General features: G+C 45.0%; 3 protein-coding genes across 3 annotated transcripts in view; 2 read left to right on the forward strand and 1 right to left on the reverse strand.

The window, feature by feature from the left end:
* FKBP8 (FKBP prolyl isomerase 8) overlaps nucleotides 1-1,639 on the reverse strand; it is a 29,790-nt gene extending 28,151 nt beyond the window's left edge. The window contains exon 1 of the mRNA XM_026683174.2: nucleotides 1,568-1,639. The gene's annotated coding sequence lies outside the window, so the exon portion shown is untranslated. The remainder of the gene's footprint in view (nucleotides 1-1,567) is intronic.
* Nucleotides 1,640-1,868: 229 nt separating this feature from the next.
* Nucleotides 1,869-14,594, forward strand: KXD1 (KxDL motif containing 1). The gene is made up of 5 exons (XM_087952646.1): nucleotides 1,869-2,055; nucleotides 6,121-6,234; nucleotides 11,297-11,449; nucleotides 12,324-12,370; nucleotides 12,792-14,594. The coding sequence occupies exons 2-5, from the start codon at nucleotides 6,140-6,142 to the stop codon at nucleotides 13,016-13,018; spliced, it is 522 nt and encodes a 173-aa protein (XP_087808772.1). The 5' UTR covers nucleotides 1,869-2,055; nucleotides 6,121-6,139; the 3' UTR covers nucleotides 13,019-14,594.
* A 1,622-nt stretch (nucleotides 14,595-16,216) lies between these two features.
* Nucleotides 16,217-21,652, forward strand: part of WDR18 (WD repeat domain 18) — a 66,197-nt gene continuing 60,761 nt past the window's right edge. Inside the window, exon 1 of the mRNA XM_026683143.2 lies at nucleotides 16,217-16,519. Coding sequence (XP_026538928.1) covers nucleotides 16,244-16,519 — 276 coding nt within the window. The 5' untranslated portion in view covers nucleotides 16,217-16,243. The remainder of the gene's footprint in view (nucleotides 16,520-21,652) is intronic.

Genomic DNA, 21,652 nt, shown 5'->3' on the forward strand with positions numbered 1-21,652 from the left:
CATACATGAATTTGTTGGCCCAAAACAAGCATTTGGAAATGATCAAATACTGTCCAATGGTAACCTTCCTCTCATGTGGGAAGAGAAATGTCACAAAACTGCAATGATTACTGCCAATAGAAGAGAGGAACTCTGAATCTCACTATATTTATTTATTGTAAGCATTTTTATACTTCAATATTTCTAGGACATACTTCAGTGATATTCCCAGGAAAGGGTTGCGAAAATAACAAGTTAAAATGAAAGCATGCACACACACAAAAAAACAAAAACAAAAAACCAATCTTCCCCAAAGCTAGGAATTTTAATAGTGGCATAATATAACCAGTGAAATAAACATTGTATTTTAAAAACTCAGGAAAATAAAGTCTTGTCACTGCAAAGGCAATGAATTAGTCACCAAGCAAATGTATTTAGGGAGAACATTCCAGAAGTAGGCATCATCAGTAAGAAGGCTCTTTTTTAAAGGAGATAGTGAAAGGAGACAGTTCGTTGAAGGCCAGGGGTAATAATGACATGGCAGCTGGATTTACACATCTGCGTGTATGTGACACATCTGTCACAATGCAGATTGATTGTACATATGGCATCCTGTTGCCAAAATTGTGATGATCACAAATGAATGTGAATATACATATCCCAGGATAATGTTGCAGGATTTGATCTGGATCAGTCACCAAGACTCCTGCTGGAGGAGCCCATTTTCAAGGAACTTCTCTCTAGCTAGAAAATGGGCTCCAGCACGAGTCCAAAAGCTTGGAAGACAAAACCTCTGGTCCCGGTGATCCTGAAAACCTGAAGATGTTATCTACTTTGGGTAATGAAACGTTTGCAAGAAACCAACCAAGCTCAAAGAGTACCAAGGACCCCTCTTTTCAAACAGCTGACTATATATAATGCATGACACCCCCCCCGCCCCCCAAATTCCAAGATTTGATAGAAGATTCCTGATAGAAAATCTACTGGACATTCTTACGCACCTACCAGATCTTCAACAGAGTACTTTTATCATTTGGAAAAACAAGCCTTGGCTTGAGTAAACACAGTTATGCCCATGGCAGTTCCAACTGCTGGTGAAATACATTTCAAGGATCTGCACGAGAGATACAGCCATCTTGCTGCCTGAGAAGAAAGCCTACATTCTGCACATGCCCAGAAACCCTGCAAAGCAGTTATGTTTACTGCATACAAAGCATGCACCGTGCATATTTCTAATTCTACGCGTCCGGTCCTGCTATCTGATATCCTTTTTCTGAATTACTGGGGCAAAAAACCTTGCGGTTTGCCTTGCCCTCTGCAGAGAAACTATAGAGTGCTTCATGCCATCTTGCTGCACACCCTCCCCGAGCCTTCCAAGAAGCCCTGCACAGACCAAGACCTTTTTTCCCCCTGCATGGCTTCACCAGAAATGCATTCTACGTACTGTATTCCCAAATCTTGGGCGTCTGTAATTTATTGCACAGAATGGCATTCTGCACATGCGTAGCAAGATCATGTTCGATGGAAGGTGGGGAGGGGGGAGGGGAAGATCAGGAGGAAGAAACCCCCGAGACCCAGTTGTGCCTACCTTGCTGTCTACGTAGAAACACACTCTGCCCATTCCCAGAGGTACTCTTCGCCCGCTGCCACTTTTTAAAGGGCCCTCCCGGCCTTTCAATCTCCCTGTCCAGAATTCAGTCTAGCTGGGTGTTTGGGGGCGGTTCCTCGCTGGCAACGTTTTGTCCAATGAAAACAGAGGGAGGGCGGGGCCGCGGCGGGGCGGGGCGGGGCTGAACGGGCTCCTCCGTTTCCAAGAGAAACCCCCGCCCTCCCTCGAACGTAAGGCACGCAAAAAATGCTAGCGAGGTCGCGCGCGTCACGTGATCCTCAGCCCAACCCGGAAGTGAGCGTGCTGCCCTGGGTCTATGGCCGGAGTTAACACTCGGTGGTGGGTTTGAGAAGAAGGGAAACTTTTTTTCGGTCTCCCTCCCTCCTCGCTCGCCCCCCCGCTCCCGTCCGCGGATCCCCTTTAAAGCGTCCGACATGTGATCCGTTGGCTGGTTCAGTCCTTCACAGGTAGGGACAATAGGCGTGGTTACACCTGCTCTCGAGGCAAGGACACCTACTTGCGCGTACACACACACACACACACACACACACACACAAATCTGGTAATACTTGGGTAGAGTAAACTACAATTCCCAACCATCCCAAGAGGATGGGTGCAAATTGCATTATACTTCCCACTCTTGCGCACAAGCGCCGGCTAGAGGTTGCACCTACTGGTGGGAGTTGGGAGGTCTGGTGTCCCATGGCTCTGGGGCAGCGTTTCTCAAGCTCAGCAAGTTGACGGTAAGTGGACTTCCAACTCCATGCTTGGCTGGGGAATTCTGGGAGTGGAAGTCCGCCCATCATCGACTTGGCTAAAGTTGAGACATGCTGCCCTTAAAAAAAGTTTGGGATATGGTCGGAATCATGTATTGCAAGAAGGGAGATTTTGATTGAAGACTCCTGAAGAATAAAAATCAGAGTTGCTGGGAGTTGGGTGGCGTATAATAAATGTAGTTTAACAGATTGTTAATCTGTTGGAAGGGACCTTTTAGGTCATCTAGTCCAACCCCCCACCCACCCAGCAGACCCTACACTATTTCTGACAGATGGCAGTCTGTCTTCTTGAAGGCTTCCAGTGATACTCCCACAACTTCAGTTGTGTTTGAGAGAAGGTCTTCTAAATCCACTGACAGCATTGTGCCTTTGTCTGTAAGGTATGGTTAAATCTGCTGCAAAGCTACCCCATTTGGCAAATATCATAATTCAGTGTATTATATGAACCCAGGAAATGGATTTGGTTAGTAACCCAGTCAAGTAGCTTTTCGGTAAATTATGGTTGGTCAAACAGACAGCTACATGTTCAGACTGGATTTGGCATCTTGGTCTGCCTGTCGGGGTATTTCCCAAGGACCTGGGATAGGCAGGTGTGGATGTTTGATGGTGTTACAGATATTATTGCAGTGTATAAGCTGTTCTGAGTAAAGCTGCCTTTTGCAATTGACTGATGAGGAATGTATCAATAGTGATGATAGCAATAGTAATTGCACTTAGATTTATATCGTGCTTCATAGTGCTTTGCAACCCACTCTAAGATGAATTAGCATATTGCCCCCAGCAATCCAGTTGTTTTGGGATTACACCCAAGGCACCTATGACTATTGGTATTAACCTGGCAATGGTATCAATGACCCAGTCAGAAGGTGGGCTGGCCTTCATTGGATGCATGAAGGCCCAGACTAAGTACAGGTAGTCCTTGACTTACAACTATTCATTTAGCAACCATTCAAAGTTACAATGTCACTGAAAAAAGTGACTTATGACTGGTTCTCGCACTTACAAAGTTCGCAGCATCCCCAATCATATAAATTTAAGCTCTTGGCAACCAGCATGTATTTATGACAGTTATAAGCATCTTGGAGTCATTGATTGCCGTTTGCAATCTTTCCAGCTGGCTTCCAACAACCAAAGCCAATGTTAAGTGGATTCACTTAACAACTACATGTTTCGCTTAACAGCTGCAGTGATTCATCTAACCACTGTGGCAAAATAGATTCACACCGCCTTCTTGGACTTGGAAAAGGCCTTCGACCGAGTCCCGCACGATCTCATCTGGTGCGCACTGCGAGATCACGGCGTGCCAGAGCTACTCGTACAATGGGTCCAACTCCTATACAGATGTCACAAAAGCTGTGTAAAGCGGCAGCTGGGATATCAGAGGAGTTCAATATCACCGTCGGCGTACACCAGGGCTCTGCTCTCTCACCACTGCTGTTCATTCTGGTGATGGACACAATTACACCACGACCTGCACACGCCCGCCCCATGGACGCTGCTCTCGCCGATGATGTGTTCCTGGCCAACCTGCGCAAGGCTGAACTCGAGCACCTAGTCCAACAGTGGCACGACTGCCTCGAGCAGTTCGGGCTCCGGTTGAACCTAAAGAAGTCCGAATACCTGACCACTGACAACGAAGCGACAGGCTCCATCCACGTGAATGGGCAGGAGCTACCGCGCGCCTCCACCTTCAAGTACCTGGGAACTACTCTTGGGGAAGAAGGCCTACTACAAACTGAGGTGGCAGCCAGGATCAACGCAGCGTGGGGCAAATGGAAGTCCGTCACGGGCGTCCTCTGTGACAAGAAGATGCCGATGCGCCTGAAGGCGAAAATCTATAACTCTGTGGTGCGCCCGTGGCCATATACGGCGCAGAGTGCTGGCCGACGACCAAAGAAGTCGAAAGCAGACTCCAGACAATGGAGATGCGAATGCTCCGATGGTCGGTAGGCCTCACCCTACTCGATCGCGTCAGGAATGAAGAAGTGCGCAGACGGTTCAACGTCGTGCCCATCCCCACGGTCATGAGGCAGTCCCGGCTCGATGGTTCGGCCATGTGAGTCGCGCCAAGGAAGAATCCATCATCAAATCTGCGATGAAGGTGATTGTCGGAGGAGCGAGACCGCGTGGTAGACCTAAGCAACGCTGGATGGACACGATCAAGGCCGATCTAGAGATCGCGAAGGCAGACCCGACATACGTGGCGGACAGAGAGGCGTGGAAGCAGTACTCAAGGACACTAGCGGACCTCGCCAGGCGCGAGACAACGCTGAAGAAAAAGAAGAAGACTGTGGCAAAATAGATTGTAAAATTAGGCACAACTTATTTGACTGCCTTGCTTAACAACAGAAATCCCAGTCCCAATTATGGTCGTAAGTCATAGCTATCTGCTATGGATGTTTTCATTTGGATTCCTGTACTAAGGGACTTCGTAGCCAAATTGATTCCTTTGAGTTCTGGGATTCTAAGAATGTCACTGTTTTTCCCTTGTCCCAGAACACAGGCCAGGCAACAATTTAGAACTGTAAGCTACCTGGAGTCGCTTGGTTGAGTTGGGTGGCTATAGAAATTGGATAAATAAATGAATAAGCAAACAAATAATAGCTTTACATTGCAGAAAGCAGGACTCCAAATGAATCTTGGGGAAATCTTATGAATAGGGAGAACAGTTCAACAGTGGGGCCATTTACCCAGAGGTGATCTGGCCACCCTTTCACTGAGGTATTGAAACAAAGGCTTGGACAGTCATGTATTGTGGATGCTTTAATGGGGTGGTGTTTTTTTTCCTGTACTAAACAGAGGAATGGTCTTTAAAAGGACAGCTTGGGGAGACAGAAAATATTTCAGAGATCCAATGTTCTAACTGATTGTGGAAAATGAGCTTCCTACTCGCCACAGGATCAAAATCTCATGGGTGTGGTGGGCCAGTCTGGACAGCAGCATTTGCTTTTCTCACCCTTGGAGGCAAGAGGTGGGGGACAAGTATGCACACTTTTCCCACTGACATTTTCCTCCTAAGGTCCTACATCAATACATTTATTTATGGCATGGAAAAAAATGTGAGTTCTTGAAAAGTTGGTGATTAAGCCAGTATCTGGGAAAAGGCTTGTCAACTCTGCCATCTTCGCTAAGTTTGCTGTCATCCTGCCATGAATAGAGGGAGGGGGCAGGGGAAGCTAAGAAAGTTGTGCAGGGTATAAGGTGGGGAGGAGGACATTGACAGGAACCAGAGGTGCCAAGCGGCCACATTCCACTGCCTCAAGGACACCTGACCTGGAAAAGAATGTGAAGCCTCTCTGAGATGCACCTATTAAAGCAGTTCCCAAAACATCAAGCCGGGATGCCATTGTACACTGATGGACCGGTCAGGGGAAGGACCACAAAACTTTGTATCTTTGCAAAGGAATGCTCAGATCTTGCCTTGCTTTTGCTGCAAGCACTAATCCTCAGTAAAAAAAAAAAAAAAACCTCTATCACTTCATCCCAATGTAGTCGAGGGTCTTTCTTTCCTAGGGATCTAGTTGGGGGCAGGCCTGGCAGAGCTTTTTCTGCTTCCCCTTTTGCACCACTGTATAATTTATGTTCCTCGCTGGTATTATTTTCTTTGAAGGATGCTTTGTTTCTTTCTTATAGATAATATAAAGCTTTTTTTTTTCTCTCTCTCAAGTCATGAGAGGTTGTATCACCTCTCTAAACCCAGAGGATGTTTTCTTACTCATCATCGTGTATCTTTCTTCCCACTCTGGTGTTTGGCAGATTTCAGTGCCTGTCTAAGATGGAACCTACTGCCTCGGGTGTCTTCTGCAGCCGTGTGCTCAGCATGGTGAACTCCGAAGATGTAAATGCTATCATCTTGGCTCAGAAGAACATGTGAGTGCCATGCATTTTTTTACAGCATTGTATTACTTGGATTCTAGCAAACTTCCCTGTCTGTCTCTCTCCTTTTGCCAGCTAATAATTTACTTCTTGCATCACTTATTCTTTTCTCTTGATTTTTTTTAATCTAGAGCAGGGCTATCAAACTCGTCCCCCATGGGCTAAATGCATCACACGCTGGCCATGCCCACACCCGGTTTAGCGAAGGGGGGGGGGAGTCGCGATACGTCACATGACACCACCGTGACGACGTTTGACACCCCTGGTCTAGAGGGAAAGGAGCAGTGGTGGTATTCTACCGGTTTGGCCCGGTTCTGCAGAGCCGGTAGCGCCTATGAGCAGCGGGTACCAAACCAGTTATCTTTGACACTCTACTGTTGGACCCACCTGCCTGCCCGGGCTCCCATAATAACCTTTATTTCCTGCTTTTGAAGCACAGCAGAGTGCTGCGCAGCAGCTGCTGAAGCGACAGGGAGAGTGCAGGATTGCAGGAGGTGAGTCGGAAAGCCTCGGCACCTGTGCAAAGTGCGTGTTTGGTGCGCGTGCACAAAGAGCACCCACCAAGCCACACCCACAAAACCGGTGGTAAACATTTTTTGAAATGCACCACGTGGAAAGGAGGCGAAGACATACTGGGTATGTCTTTTCCTTCATTTTCTATCCTGCCAGTTATCAAACCAGTAGGTACTCGCCTACTGAAAACCTTTTAAAAACAAACCCACATTCCAATCTCATATACTGTATAAGCAACTCAGTCCATAGATCCCACAAGGAAGGGGAACCATTTGAAGGATGCGTTCACTGGAAAAACTGCTTGGGGCTGCTTGCCACGCCCTAGGAAGCCACAGCATGATGCCAATACTGTAAGAATGCCATCCAATGTGGAAGGCAGGAAGTGAAAAAAGCAGCAAGTGAGCTGGCAAAAGCAAATCCCTTGGCACTTTCCCATTGGACAAAACTGTTGGGAAGCATTGCAAAGCACTTGAAGAATGGCTTGCCTGCATTCTCCAAACAGAGGTAGTCCTCGAGTTACATCCATTTGTTTAGCAACCATTCAAAGTCACAACAGCACTGAAAACAGTGACTTACAACCGTTTTTCACACTTACAACTGTTGCAACAAACCCATGGGATTAAAATTGGGATGCTTGACCACTGACTCATATTTATGGTGGTTGCAGTGTCCCAGGGTCATGCGATCACCTTATGTGATTTTCTGACAAGTAAAGTCAATGGGGAAGCCAGATTCACTTAAGAACCATGTTAGTAACTTAAAAACTACAGTGATTCGCTTAACGACTGTGGCAAGGAAGGTTGTAAAATGAGACAAAACTCACTTAACCGTCTCAGCAACAGATATGTTGGGCTCAATTGTGATCATAAGTCAAGGACTATCTGTAGTGTGCCTGTTCTTGTGAGATCCAAGGAACAGTTCAGAAGCTGTGATTACCCAGGGCGTGGCACAAAGGCAACACGGTCAGATAATCAGTCGGAGTCCCTTTATTAGCTCCAACTTTGCCCCCAGTGTCCTGGTTACCTTCTGGCTGGAGAAAAACTCTCCCAGGAACAGCCTTTGGCTGCAGAGATTCAAGTCCAAAACGTGGTCAACAAAAACTGTAACTATAAGTCCAATCAAGGCAAGATGAGGTAATTAGTCCGGCAGGGCAAGAGAAGGAATTCCAGACGGCAGTAATTCAGCATGGTTGGGAGGATGCCAGGAACGCAGATAACCAAAGTCGACAAAAGATAAACTCATGTTTGTTCTCAGAAGACGCCACACTCAGCTTCCATCTCTTTTAAACTCTCATTCCAAATGTGGCTAATGAAGGGAATCAGGGCCCTTTCCTCCACTGTAAGCCATGCAATTCATGTTGCTCTCTTCTCCATTCCTCCCTGCGTGCCCTAGGATGAAGAGGGGGTGGGCCTGGGTCTTTCTCTGAACTCCCTCTCCCTTGTTCTACCTCTCCCCTGCTCTGTCCAGCCGGACTTTGCCCTTCCCCAGTTTCCTCCACAGCCAACGAGCCACACTCCCACTCCCTGTCAGCTGTTCATCTTCCTCCTCAGATTCAGACTCTGTCAGGGGCATGAGAGCAGCTTTCTGAAGTATTGCAAGAATGGGGTGTGCTATTTGGACGATGCGTCGCACCCACAATTTGGAGAATGGCGCAAGCGGCCCTGGGAAGAAGGCTTTGTGCAGCCAGCAGCTGCCTTGCATATGTAGGCTAAGCCAGGTGTGCCTCATCAGCAACGGGAGAAAATGATGGTCATTTAAGCACAACAGGGCCTTTAGAGCATAGGGTGATAGGGGAAACTGGAGAGGGGTGGGCTGCTGGGGGTTTGCAGGGGTTCAGGAGAATCCCTAGCTAAGATTCTGTGCAGTTCAGAGAACCGCCAAATCCCACTCCTGGCTGGCCCTGCCCATCCCACCCCACTCCTCCCAGGAGTCTCCACACGGCCCGTTTTGGATGAAGGTAAAGTGCAGGGCATGTGTGGAGGCTCAGGGAGGGTGAAAAACAGGCCTCCTGGAAGTTCGGGAAGGCCGGAAATGGGCCTGTTTCTGGTTTCCAGAGAGTCTCTGGAGCCCAGAGGGGCCGTTTTCACTCTCCTGGAGGTTCAAGGAAAGCCTCCGGAGCCCAGCAAGGGCAAAAATGCCCCCCACCCGGCCGTGGTGCAGGAGGCCAACTAGGCCACGCCCACCATGGCCATGCCCACCCAGCAACTGGGCCGAGAACTCTTTGGTAAAATTTTTGAGCCCCACCCCTACAACTGGGACTTTGCACAGTGATGCTGGGTTGTTTGGCTGCAATGTGGGGGTTGAGGCGCATTTCTCAGTGGCAGCTCTGGGGCTGAAGTAGAGGTGTGAGGGCAGTGGCAGCTGAGGGCCCTGGGTCTCTATTTCAGCCTCAGCTGTTACATTTCCTCTGAGTGCCACTCTGCAAGGTGGCCAAAAGGACAAATGTTGGAGCGGGAGAGATCAGAGAATGAGGGAAGTTGTGGCGCTCCTCCAGTCATGAGTGTCCTCGGGCTGCCAAACACCTGAATTTTGATCATGTGACCTTGGAGGTGCTGCGACGGCCGTAACTTAGGGTATGGCTCATAAGTCCCTTCGTTGAATGCTGTTGGAACATCAAATGGCCACTGAACCAATAGTTGCAAAGACTACTTGTCGTACTTTTGTTAAAACAGACAAACTCAAGACCTGCAGGCCAGATCTGGTTCGTGATGTGTTTAGACCTGGCCCACAAGCAGGCTAGGAGAAGGAGGTGATTGAGTAGTTACCTCCTCACTTCTTTTGGTGTCTTGTCAGTGGCAGCAGCGCTAGCAGAGGGCGGGCAGAGGGAGCCTCTCCCAACACGTGGAGCTGTGCGGCAGTGGTAACCGCAAGGGTGGGCGGGCATGGCTACAGCCCCTCTGCCTAAGAGCGAGTGGCTGGCGAGGGGAAGGAAGGGAGGGAAGGAAAGAGAAAGAATGGAAGGCACTCGGATTGTGTGTTTCTTCAGTTCTCCCCTCTCCCTGCCTCACCACTTTTCCCCCTTCCTCTTCCTTCGTCTGTGCTGCACTTTCTTACAAGTAGCTACTCACCTCGCAGACTTTTCCCCAAAGATGCCGTCAGCGTTCCAGAAAACTTCCACTCCAACAAATAACTCCGAGACAGCCATCCTCTCAAAAGTTTTGTTTTATTTGGATAGCAAACTGGCACATGTGGGGAATCCTGAATCTGGAAGTTCCAGACTTCCTTGCAATAAGTAAAAACTACAAATCCACCCCCTGCACCCACCATTGCATCACATGCCCCAATCACCATCTGTCCCAACTTGAGATGTCCTCTCACCCAGGTGCAGAAATAACATGACCTTGACTTAGAAGAAGAATGCTATTATGTCTAACCACATACACTCCAAAAACTTCCCCCCCTCCCACTTTCCCAGGCTCAAGAATGTGGTGGTGAGGAAGTGGGAGATTCTAATATGGCTTCCAAAGCTGATAGATGCGAGGAAATGCAAGATGGGAGACTTGTGTGCTCTGGGTCCGGGACAAAACTAGTCAAGAAACCAGAGCCATGCCCTGCTGAAGTGCACGTGCTTCCTTGAAAGCTGCTGCTTTCCCCCTGGGCGAGAGATCTGTGGCTCAGTCTCTCTATTACTCAGACTCTCTGGTCTCAGGTTATTGGGATCTTCAGAGTGCCGTGAAGAGTGCAGCCCCCTTGTACCCCAGACGTAATACATTCCTGAACTAACATGATACATAGTCTTACATGCAACTGGCCCTTTGAAGGCAACCATAATGCTGATGCGGCTGTCATGCCTCTGTTGGAATCTGATTCTGAGGGGGAGGCTGAACAGCTGACAGGGAGTGGGAGTGTGGTTCCATTGGCTGTGGAAAAAACGGGAAGGGCACAGTCCGGCTGGGCAGAGCAGGGGAGAGGTAGAGCAAGGCAGAGGAAATTCAGAGGAAGATCCAACCTGCCCCCCACCTTCATCCTAGGGCACGCAGGGAGGAACAGAGAAGGGAGCAACATGAGTTGCGTGGCTTATAGGGGAGGAAAGGGCCCTGATTCCCTTCATTAGCTGCAGCTAGTAACACAGTGTTTAAAAAGGGAGTTTGCGGACAGCAACTTGTTGGAAGCAAATCATGAGTTATCTTTTATTGTCAAGGCTTATCTGGGTTCCTGGCGTCTTCCCAAGTGTGTGTATTGTTGGCCTTTGAAGTCTGCAATTCCTTATCCTGCCCTGTCCAATTAATTGCTGCAGCATGGTTTGTGTGGATTTTTATTTACAGTTTATATGTACTTTGTTTTCGGATTGAATTTCTTCCACTTAAAGACTGTTCTTGGGAGTGTTTTTTCTCCAGCTGAAGGTAACTAGACATTGAGGGCAAAGTCGGAGGTATTAAAGGGACTTTTCTTACATGTGACTGTGTTACCTTTGTGCCACGCCCCAAGCCGTCACATTGGCCCTCAATGGAATTGAGTTTGACACCCTAGTGTTAGAAGATCCTCATCATGTTCACAGAACTATTTGCACCTGTCTAATTCAACCCCTTGCCTTCCTGTTCAGGCTTGACCGATTTGAGAAAACCAACGAGATGCTACTCAACTTTAACAACCTATCTGGTGTCCGAATGCAGCAAATGAATGAACGCTTCCTTCACCACACCCGGACATTGGTGGAGATGAAGAAAGATTTGGATAGTATTTTTCGGAGGATCAGGTACATATACCGCCTCTTTGGTCATCCAGCCCTTCTCTTCCCCCAGGAGCTCCTCTTGTGGCTCCGAAAGTTTCATCAACAATTCCAGAGTTTTCTTCAGAACACGGGATCTTGGGAAAGTCCATACAGATTGAAGGGGAGTTGCAGCAAAAAAAAGATGTGGAGTTTCTTAGTCATCCAGGTCATGCTTGTCTCAAAGGTGCTTTTTCAAAAGGCAACTGGGCTGTTGTTTATTTCCCCTTGAGGAAGAAGATGTTTTGCTTCTCATCCAAGAAGCTTCATTGGTTTTGGCAGGTTGGTGGGGGTGACGGAAGGATTAATTCTGACAGGATGGGGGAGGTTGGAAAGATCATATTTCTTTGCAGTCTTCTGGTCGTTAGCACTCTCCTTGAGAGCTTTTGAGGCCACTTGGGGTTTTAGGGTTTAGGGCACAGATAAACCCCTCAAGTGGCCTCAGGATCTTTCAGGGAGAGTGCCAATGACCAGATGACTGCAAAGAAATATGATTCTTCTTCCATCACCCTATCAGAACCAATCCTTCTATTGCCCCACTATCCTGCCAGAATTGATGAAGCCTCTTGGATGAGAAGCTAATCATCTTCTCCTCCTGCTCCTTCTCCTTCTTCTCCTTCTCCTCCTCCTTCTCCTCTTTCTCCTTCTCCTTCTTTTTCTTCTTCCTCTTCCTCCTCCTCCTCTGAAAAAAAAAATCCACAATCCAGTTGCTTTTTTGAAAAAGCACTTTTGAGACAGTTTTCTGAAAAAAAGTTTGCATGGTGCTTTCTTTTCCTTGCACTATGAAGTGACAGTTCACTCCTGTTCCCCCCCCCCCTTTGAAACAACTGTGATGTAGTTAGTTCTTTTCTTTCTCTTCCAGAACTCTGAAAGGAAAGCTAGCAAAACAGTATCCAGAAGCATTTAGCAGTAAGTAGATTTATCTTCAATACAAGTTTTTTCCAACAATGCTATTGTTAAATAATGAACAATACGGTATACCTTAATGCTACTTGACAATATCTGAGACAGCAAGAAGTGGTCCTTGCTTAACTCTAAATGGGGTTTATTTAGTTTTGGCTTACTCTGATGGATACACTGCTTATTATGGCTTAATGTATGAACCAATCCACAATGCCCTGATTAACAGAAATTTTGGATAAAAAGCCAGGCTATAAGAAAGGAGTTCACTACTATGTAAGGTAAGCAAAGGTATCTTGCAGTTGATTATTATTAGATATATAAAATAGTTTTGTTCCACTGGCAGGTCTGTACTAAAGGCTGACCTCAGTAGATCCAATGCCTTTTCCTGCCTTCCTGATAATTCTGTAACAAATCTTCCCTTTTCCAGATGTACACGAATCTCCCATCCTTGAAGATGATGACTTTGATCCTGTCCCAAAAAGTACCGCCACAACCATTGCTACCTCAGAGCAGACCACCGAGTCCTGTGACACCAGTCCAGACATCATCTCTCCTGCCACCAGCCACGACTTTGAAGACCTGTCTCAGGGCCCTTACGACTCAGTGGCTGTGAATGGGCAGAGCATAACAGATGAGGAAAATGAGACAGACTAGTCTCCATGGAAACTGTCATAGGGGCAGAGGTGGACTTTCTTCCCACTCACCGCCCATCTGCTAACAGACCTGCAAACTTCTTTTTTTAAAAAAAAAAAAATCTATGTTCTCTGTATTGTCTTGGCTAACTGTTTCTGTCTGGGAAGAGAGGGCTAAGCATGGGTGATAGGCCTTTTGCATGAAGCACCATCATCCACAGGGTGCTGATCTGTGTCTGATGCCAAATAAACTTAACCTTGAGTCTAGGCCACAGTGTTTCTCAACCTTGACAACTTTCTAAAGACGTGTGGACTTTTCACTCCTAGAATTTCTCCACCCAGCATGCCTGGCTGGGGAAATTCTGGGAGTGAAGAGTCCCATCTCTTAAAAATGTCAAGGTTGAGAAACACTAGTTTAAACCAGGGGTCTCTCCAACCTTGGCAGCTTTAAGACTTGTGGACTTCAACTCCCAGAATTCTTCAGCCAGCAGCTGGCTGAGGAATTCTGGGAGTTGAAGTCCACAAGTCTTAAAGTTGCCAAGGTTGGAGACACCTGGTTTAGGCAGTGCACAGTTGGCAAGGCAGCAAATCAGGAGTGGCGGCAGATAAGCGGTTGCATATTTGCAAGCTTCAGCCCAACCACTCCCTTCTCTTGGACGGACTGATTAGTTTTGGGAGGCTTTCTCAGTAAAGGCCTTGCAGCCCAACTTTTACAGAGAACAGCAGATTGAGCTGAACATCTTGCAATTCCTGACCCCCATTAATTATGCAACAAACATCCAAAATGTTTGGTGTCCATAGGAAATGCTATGTTAATAGCCAGCTACAATTTACTCAAAAAAGGCAAGGATGCCTTCAAGAATACAAATTCCTGCGTTTTCCCCTTTCTTTGTTAGGCATAAAACCCCATTGCTGAGTCTTCCCATTGGCCTCTATATGCAGAATACAGATGATCGGGATTAGAATCTTCTTGGTGGGATGGGGTTTAAAGCAAGTCACAATCTCTATTCACTTCAGAGGGACTGGCATGGGTGAGATTTCCAGGGGATTGTGCCTCAGTAATTGCTGCTACCACCGTCCTCTTGAGCTATTGCTCATCTTTGGTTGTAGACCTGATAAGTCAAAAGTGGTCAAAGTGTTCGGTATTCCCCATTCCTAAAACTCCCCCTAAAAACAAAGCTGACTTTGTACACCCTCTGTCATCTAATGATGCACCTTATAAAAAGATGAGGGCCATATGCTGCATTGCACTTGCCTTGTGCTATTTTCTTAAGTTTGTCAGCCACACTCACTGTTACCTGTCATATTTAATATTCCAATAATTTTCCTGTGTGTTTAAACATCTCACCCCTTCTTAACACACTTTCAGTTACTGTAATGCCAATGAATGTTTTTGTTTGGTTTTTGATAGTTCCCTATGCTGGAACTTAGCAAAACTAGATGTGTTGCTTGGAGGATGGGGTGAACTGGCCTCTTTCCTCTAATGTAATCTTGTGAAATGTGTTCTAATTCAAAGGAAAAAAAAATATTTTTGTACTGCTGTAAGTTTACAGAGGTTAATAAGATAATAACCAATAAACAAATTACCTGAGAGCTCACTTGCTGGATAGTAAATGGAGTTGTTTTTGACATTTTTAAAACTGTCCAATAAACAAAATTTTCTGATAGCAAGTTATAAAAGGGCTGGAGGAAGGGTCAGCTTTTAATTTAAGTAGCCTGTGAAGCAAACTGAATTTGTTGCTTTTAAAAGCGGACTGGAGTAATTAATGACACTAATGCCCTTACCAGATTGTTGCATATTGCTGACAGAATGCACCACAGAAACTTGCCATGTAATCCTCTTTATTTGTATCAGATAAGATAGTTGGGTGGTTTAGATGCCCACCTTAATTTCAACTCAGGCTGGAAGATAAAGCTTATCATCCCTCATCCCTAGGATATGTAACACTAAGAAGTATTATGTGTGTGTGAGAGAGAGACTTATATATGATTTAATTCTACACTGTAAAAATTGTGGCAGTGCCCTTGAGGTGATCAAGAAAAGTAATGTTTTTACATTCCCTTCTGCCATTTTATTAATATTATTGAGTGTGAATGCCTATGTTGTCCTATTTAGTACAATTAGATAAAATGCTTGACCTCTGTATATTTTAGGACAGGAGTCTCCAATCTTGGCAACTTTAAGCCTGGTGGACTTCAATTCCCAGAATTCCCCAGTTGGAGTTGAAGCCAACAAGTCTTAAAACTTGCCAAGTTTGAAGACCCTTGTATATAGTTGGGGAATTCTGGGAGTTGAAGTCCACCAGGCTTAAAGTTGCCAAGGTTGGAAACCGCTGTTTTAGGAAAACTACACTTCAAACAAAAAGTTACAAACAAATGTAAAATACTTTGACTGGGACATTCTAATTTTTCAGCTTTCAGGGTGCCCACCACTAAAAAAGTCAGTGTTTCTGAATATATTGATATGACAGCCACACAATTTATTACCAGTTTCGCAACCATGGCAACTTTAAGACTTGTGGACTTCAACTCCCAGCATTCTCCAGCCAGCCTGGCTGATTGTGGAATGTGGGGAGTTGAAGACCCCTCATCTTTAAAGTTGGCAAGGTTGAGAAATACTATGTATTATATCAGGGGTCTTCAAACTTGACAGCTTTAAGACTTGTGGACTTTTTTTCGTCAATTGCTTACAAGATAATAGGTATAAGTAAAAACATAGTTATGAATACATGGATACATATAAGAAAAATAAAATTAAAAAATATATAAAAGAAACAATAGGACAGGGACCTACCGTCCCTGCGCTTATGCACGACCCCTAAATTCTTCTTCCAGTCATGTTAGCTCAGGAATTCTGGGAGTTGAAGCCAACAAGTCTTAAACTTGCCAAGTTTGAAGACCCTTGTATTATAACATAGTTGCAGTGTTCTGTTTCACTATTGAATGTACATCAATACAGCAGAAAAGGAAAATATTATGCTGTATGAGTTTACCATTTCTATCTCTCCAGTCTTCAAGAGTTTATAACACCCAATATTTGTTATCGTATATAAATTTTTACTGCCACAGTCTTTCCCAATCTGACAGGAAAGCTTATTCTTAGCTAGATCTACAATTCTCAAGGGCGGAAGTTTTGGTGTAGCATTTTCATCTCTATGTTTAACAACTTGCCTCCTCGAGGCCGCGACTTCCTGCTGCGCCTGCGCACCATTGAGGAGGAGGGGGTGTGTCGGCGAGGTCCGGCAAGATGGCGGTCGCCGGCGGGGGTTTCGGCGGCCCCGTGGAAGTGGCGGTGGTGGCGGCGGCGGGCGAGACCTCTCTGGGACCCGGTAGCGGCGGCTCCTCTTCGAGCTCGTCGGGTAGCGGCTGCTGCTCGGTGTGGGAAGTGGGCTCTGGGGCATCGGTAGCCGGCTACCGCGGGGGCTGCTGCGCCCCTCGTGGGCTGACGCTGCTAGGCGGGGAGCATCTTCTCGGGGCGCAGCTCGGCAAGGCCTGCGTGGGAGCCTGGGAGCTCCAGAGGAAGGTAAAGCGGAGGCGGAGGACTTTCCTCTCCAAGCCCTCGCTATACATTGCCACTCTACCGTATACTATAGTCGTGTGCATGTTTGACACGCATCACGTAGATAACACGTGCATGTGATATACACGTGTGTGTATATGCGTGCACGCACGCACGCATAACTACAGGTAGTCCTCGACTTACAGCAGTTCATTTAGCGACGATTCAAAGTTACAAGGGCACTGAAAAATGTGACATGACCGTTTTCCCCAGTTAGGTCCACTGCAGCATCCCCATGGTCACGTGATCAAAACTCAGATGCTTGGCAACTGGTTCATATTTATGACCGTTGCTATTTCCTAGGGGACTTGGGCGACTTTCTGACAAGCAAAATTAATGGGGAAGCCAGATTCACTGAACAACCATCAACTGCAGTGATTCACTTAACAACTGCAGCTAGAAAGGTCATAAAATGGGACAAAATTCACTTAACAAATGTCTCACTTAACAACAACAAAATTGGGCTCAATTGTGGTTGTAAGTCAAGAACTACCTGTTTATATCCATATGCACTTATATGCATTAGTTTCGTAGTCTGCTTTTCTCTCTAGAGTTCAGATGACGGTCATTTCCCTATATAATAGGAATAATAATATAATCCTTCTCCAAAATACCACCTTGTCTAGTCAGTTAGAGAGAGAGAGAGAGATCCAAAGTTAGTGAAAAGTTTTGGAGGATGAGAGGATATTTGAACCAGAGTGTCTGAGACATAAGCCTTCGACGGTAACCTATTTTTAAGAGTTGCCATTTGGTTCCTTCACTGAAAATGCTAAAACTCCCTGTGTAGAAATTCCCCATAAAAAATATCTCTTTGGGAAGTTGTTCTGGCATTCCAGGAGTACTCTCCGCAGAGACCTTCGTTCTGAAAACAACTTCAAGAACAAAAATCTTGTTAGAAAAGTTTACTTATATATACCCTGTGGGAGAAACTCCCCTTGAGCAAGTATTTTCAGAAAGAATCAGTAACAAGTTTTTTCAGTAGGAACCTCTTTTCCTAGCACCTGTCTCATTCAAATTTCTTCATAGCGTGGCCCACATAAGGCTCCAGTAATAATTCCCCTGCTCATAATAATTTCCCTGCTCATATGCCCCCAAGTTATTCCTGTTTCTTACATGAGAATATTCCTCAAGATTCAGAGAATCTCAGTATTTTGTGCATATATGCAGAAGTTGTGTTCCTATACAGTATGAATTCTAAACATATAAATCTCATAAGAAACACTTGAAATAGAATCTAGACATTAATCTATCTAGTTCATTATTGGTCTAATGTGTTTTCCATTAACAACTGTCCAAGATAAGAGTTTTTCACAATTCCACTGACCAGGGATTAGAATTTTCTACCTGCAAAGCAGAAACACTGAATTGCAACCTCTTTCCAAGTGAGATGGACAGCCTGTAACCACATGCTTCCCTCAGCCTGGTTTTGATTGAACCTGGTAAAGGCTAGCGTTCTCTACTTCAGGGGTCCCCAACCACCGGTGATGCCGGTACCAGGCCGCGGCATAAAAAAGGTTGGGGATCACTGCTCTACTTCACAGCTTTAGTTTTTTCCCCTTCTGAAAAAGAGATTTATTTATTTTATAAGCTCAATGCCACCTGACTCCAGAATAACAGGTTGCTCATACACTATATAATACCTTAACTCATGATTAACCTAATCATAATTTATTGAATTATTTATAAATAGAAGAATACAAGTAGTCATTGACTTATAACCACAATTGGGACCTGTTGTTAAATGAGTCATGCGCAATTTTAAAACCTTTTTTATTTTGGCCACGATTGTTACACAAATCACTGCAATTATTAAGTGAATCACACATTCATTGAGCAAATTTGACTTCCCCTATTGACTTTGCTCATCAGAAGCCAGCTGTGAAGGTCGCAAATGGCAATCATATGACCCCGCGAAGCTGCAAATGTCATAAGTACAAGCCAGGTGCCAAGAGCCAGAATTTTGATCATATGACTGCAGAGACATTGCGATGGTTGTAAGTTCATGCTATTTTGGGTGCCACTGAAACTTCGGTCACTAAACGAATGATTGTAAGTTCTAGTGTCAGGGTTCCAAGTAATACATCTCCAACAAAGAGAACTGCGAAGCAGGTGTATTCCTCAAAGAATATTTTATTGGGACATGTCATATTGGCACAGACTTGGTAGAAAACTGGCTCTCCCATCAGTTTTACACCCAATTAAAAGTAAAAAACATCTCCTCCCAGAGTCATCAATCACATGGTCCAATCAGCACACAGTCTACTCATTGGTTGTGGCAACGTCCTTGGTTCCCAGGGGAAAGATTTTTATTTTGGCTATAGCACCCCAGTTATCTCTACACCTCCCTCCCTGCCCCAAGCTCCAGGCTGTGTCAAGCCTGAAGCCATGTGAAGAAAATGCCTACAGAAAAACTACAGAAAAGAAAATGGCCAGCCAGGCCAGCTTCAGGGTTGACATCTGGGACTACCTGTATGAAGCAGGGAGAAGAAGGTGTTATCAGGCTTAGAATGTATCGTCCACTGCCAATGTTTGCCTCTGGCCTCATCTACTCCTTGTTTCAGCCTTGCTCACTGTAAACTTAAAATTGATTACTTTCAAATGTGATAACCTTCCCAGGTAGCAGTACCTGTGTATTTGGTTGTCTGTGGTGTACAGTAAATAATGGCTATGATCCTGTTCAAATTCTGCATTGTTCCATGCGCCTCTGTCCAAGTTGTAAGATGCTTTAAAAAAGACATTCTCTGTCTTTGATAAGAATATAAGAACATCCACCCAAATGTTGCTTATAGACTTTGAAAGTCATGGAACCTAAGTTAACACTTTTATCCCTCTGTTGACAAACAGAACTTCTCTTTATATAAACAAATTGGCTGCTAGTACTCATTTTTATTTATTGAGTTCTGTTAATTCTTTCTGACTGAGTTATGTCAACCTCAGTCTAGAGCAGGGGTAGTCAGCCTTTTTATACCTACCGCCCACTTTTGTATCTCTGTTAGTAGTAAAATTTTCTTTAACCGCCCACCGGTTCCACAGTAATGGTGATGTATAAAGTAGGGGACAAAACCCCTACCACCCACCATGAAAGCTGGAACTCCCACTAGTGGGCAGTAGGGACCAGGTTGACTACCACTGGTCTAGATGTTCTGCAAAATGTGTAAATTTAGACTCCCAGAATTCCCCATCCGGCATGTTCAGTGCCGAGAATTCTGGAATATGAAGAAGGTTTTGCAGATGGCGTGTTTCACTTGAACTATAATTTGATCGCTTTATTTTTGAAATAAAATTAAACCTACCTCGTAATTACCAATTGATTCCACTTCTCACAAGGTGGTACCTGTTATTTTTTGTTCGTTTTGTTTTGTTTGGATTATCTCTTTACCTTTCCTCCCACATTTTATCCATTCCCACTGCCAACTGCCTATATATTCTTGAAATGTCAGAAAGCCTCAAAAAAGTATCTTCTTTTTTGAATCCTCGGAATGTTACAGTTGTCCAGGTTGGGAACATTACTGTAAAGCATAGGGCAATAGACACCCCTCGCCCCAACTGTATCCAGAAAACTACCTGGTGCTGACTTTGAAATGTGGATTTCTGTCTTGAGGGACATTTCATTGGCCCTAAACAGTATGGGGAGTAGAGTTGAAACGGATGGATGGATTATGGATACTGAAGTCCAGAATTTCCAAAAGGCCTTTCCCCAAGAAAGAATTTCTTTCTTTCCCCTCCAAGAAATTCCTTCTGAAAAAGAAGCAGAGGCAAGGTGGTGTCATCCCAGTAAAAAGTCTCTTTTGTCTCCATTGCTTAGTCCCATCGCTTAGGGAGGGTTGTGTTAGAGCCAGAAGGACGGGGCTTATACAGTAGTTCTTATCCAGGTCCAAAATCCTCACCTTCTGTTTGTTACAGGAGTGGCAAGAGAATGCCCTAAAGCAGGGGTAGCATCCTTCCTCTGGCTGACATTTGCTTTTCTTGAGGGTTGTCTGTTGCAACTTACCTGTGATAATAAGCAAAGCAAATAAAATCAAATGTTTATTGTCAATGTACAACATGCATACAATGAAATTGAAATGAGCTTCCCTTGGTGCAGCCCCCCCCCAAACACAAAATACATCTCAATAACTCAATAAATGAAAGAAATAGAATCCCTAAACCCAAATAAGTAATAACTAACACACATTCCCATATACCTATATGTATGTGACATTATATTTTATTACACTGGTATGAACATGTTGCACGTTGCGCTGGCCCAAGGAGAAAGATGGTGGGGAACGGGGAAGAATCCGCTTCAACAGGTGTAACCCTTTTCTTCTTCTCAACAGTTTAATTATTGAGAATTTATTTTCTCAATGTTTTGCTCGTGCCAGACGTTTGAAGCAGCAATGTGCACAAAATAAAAACGTATTTTGCTGCCAAAGCAAAATACTGATTACCTAGGTTAATTCAGATTTTAGCCAAGACAAATCTGAGAGAAAGGCAAATAAAGCAGTACAGAACTGTCTTTCATCCCCTTCCATGTGACCTGCATACCAGCCCATCTGTCAGTGTTCTTAGCATCTTTTCCTTATGTTCCTTCACTTTGGTCACCAAGATTCAACTGTTGCATACCCACTTGGACTCGTCCACTCTTCCCAAACCTGCCTTCTCCGCACCACCCCTACACCCGTCCATTCACTCTACCTCTCTATAAGCACCTCTGCATCTTCCTTTCCCACCATATCTGCCTTTTGTCTCTCCCCTCTTTTTTTAGGATATTACAACAGTGTGTATTTTAATGAAGTGCTATTCTGGTGAATTTACTTATCTCTTTTCTGCACAAATGCAGCGGGACCTAGGTGGTCCAAAATCATTATTTTTTGTCATATAAGCTGTAATCTAGGATCTAATAAGACGTTTGGTATTGAGGTTAAAACATTTTCTTTGTCATTTGAGAAAATTGGTAGTCTGTTCCCTATTGCATTCTCACTTTAAAGTTCTCATATAAGATTGATTTGATAATAGCTATTTATAAAGGCTGGACTTTTATGGTCTTACAGGATTTAATGATCCCATCTAATAGGTTAGATGTCTTTGAGGCTGAAAATACCTCTAGTCCAAATT

This window comes from Notechis scutatus, chromosome 1 (assembly GCF_049901735.1).
Source record: "Notechis scutatus isolate UNSWTSFEM ecotype Mainland chromosome 1, rNotScu1.2, whole genome shotgun sequence".
NCBI lineage: Eukaryota > Metazoa > Chordata > Lepidosauria > Squamata > Elapidae > Notechis > Notechis scutatus.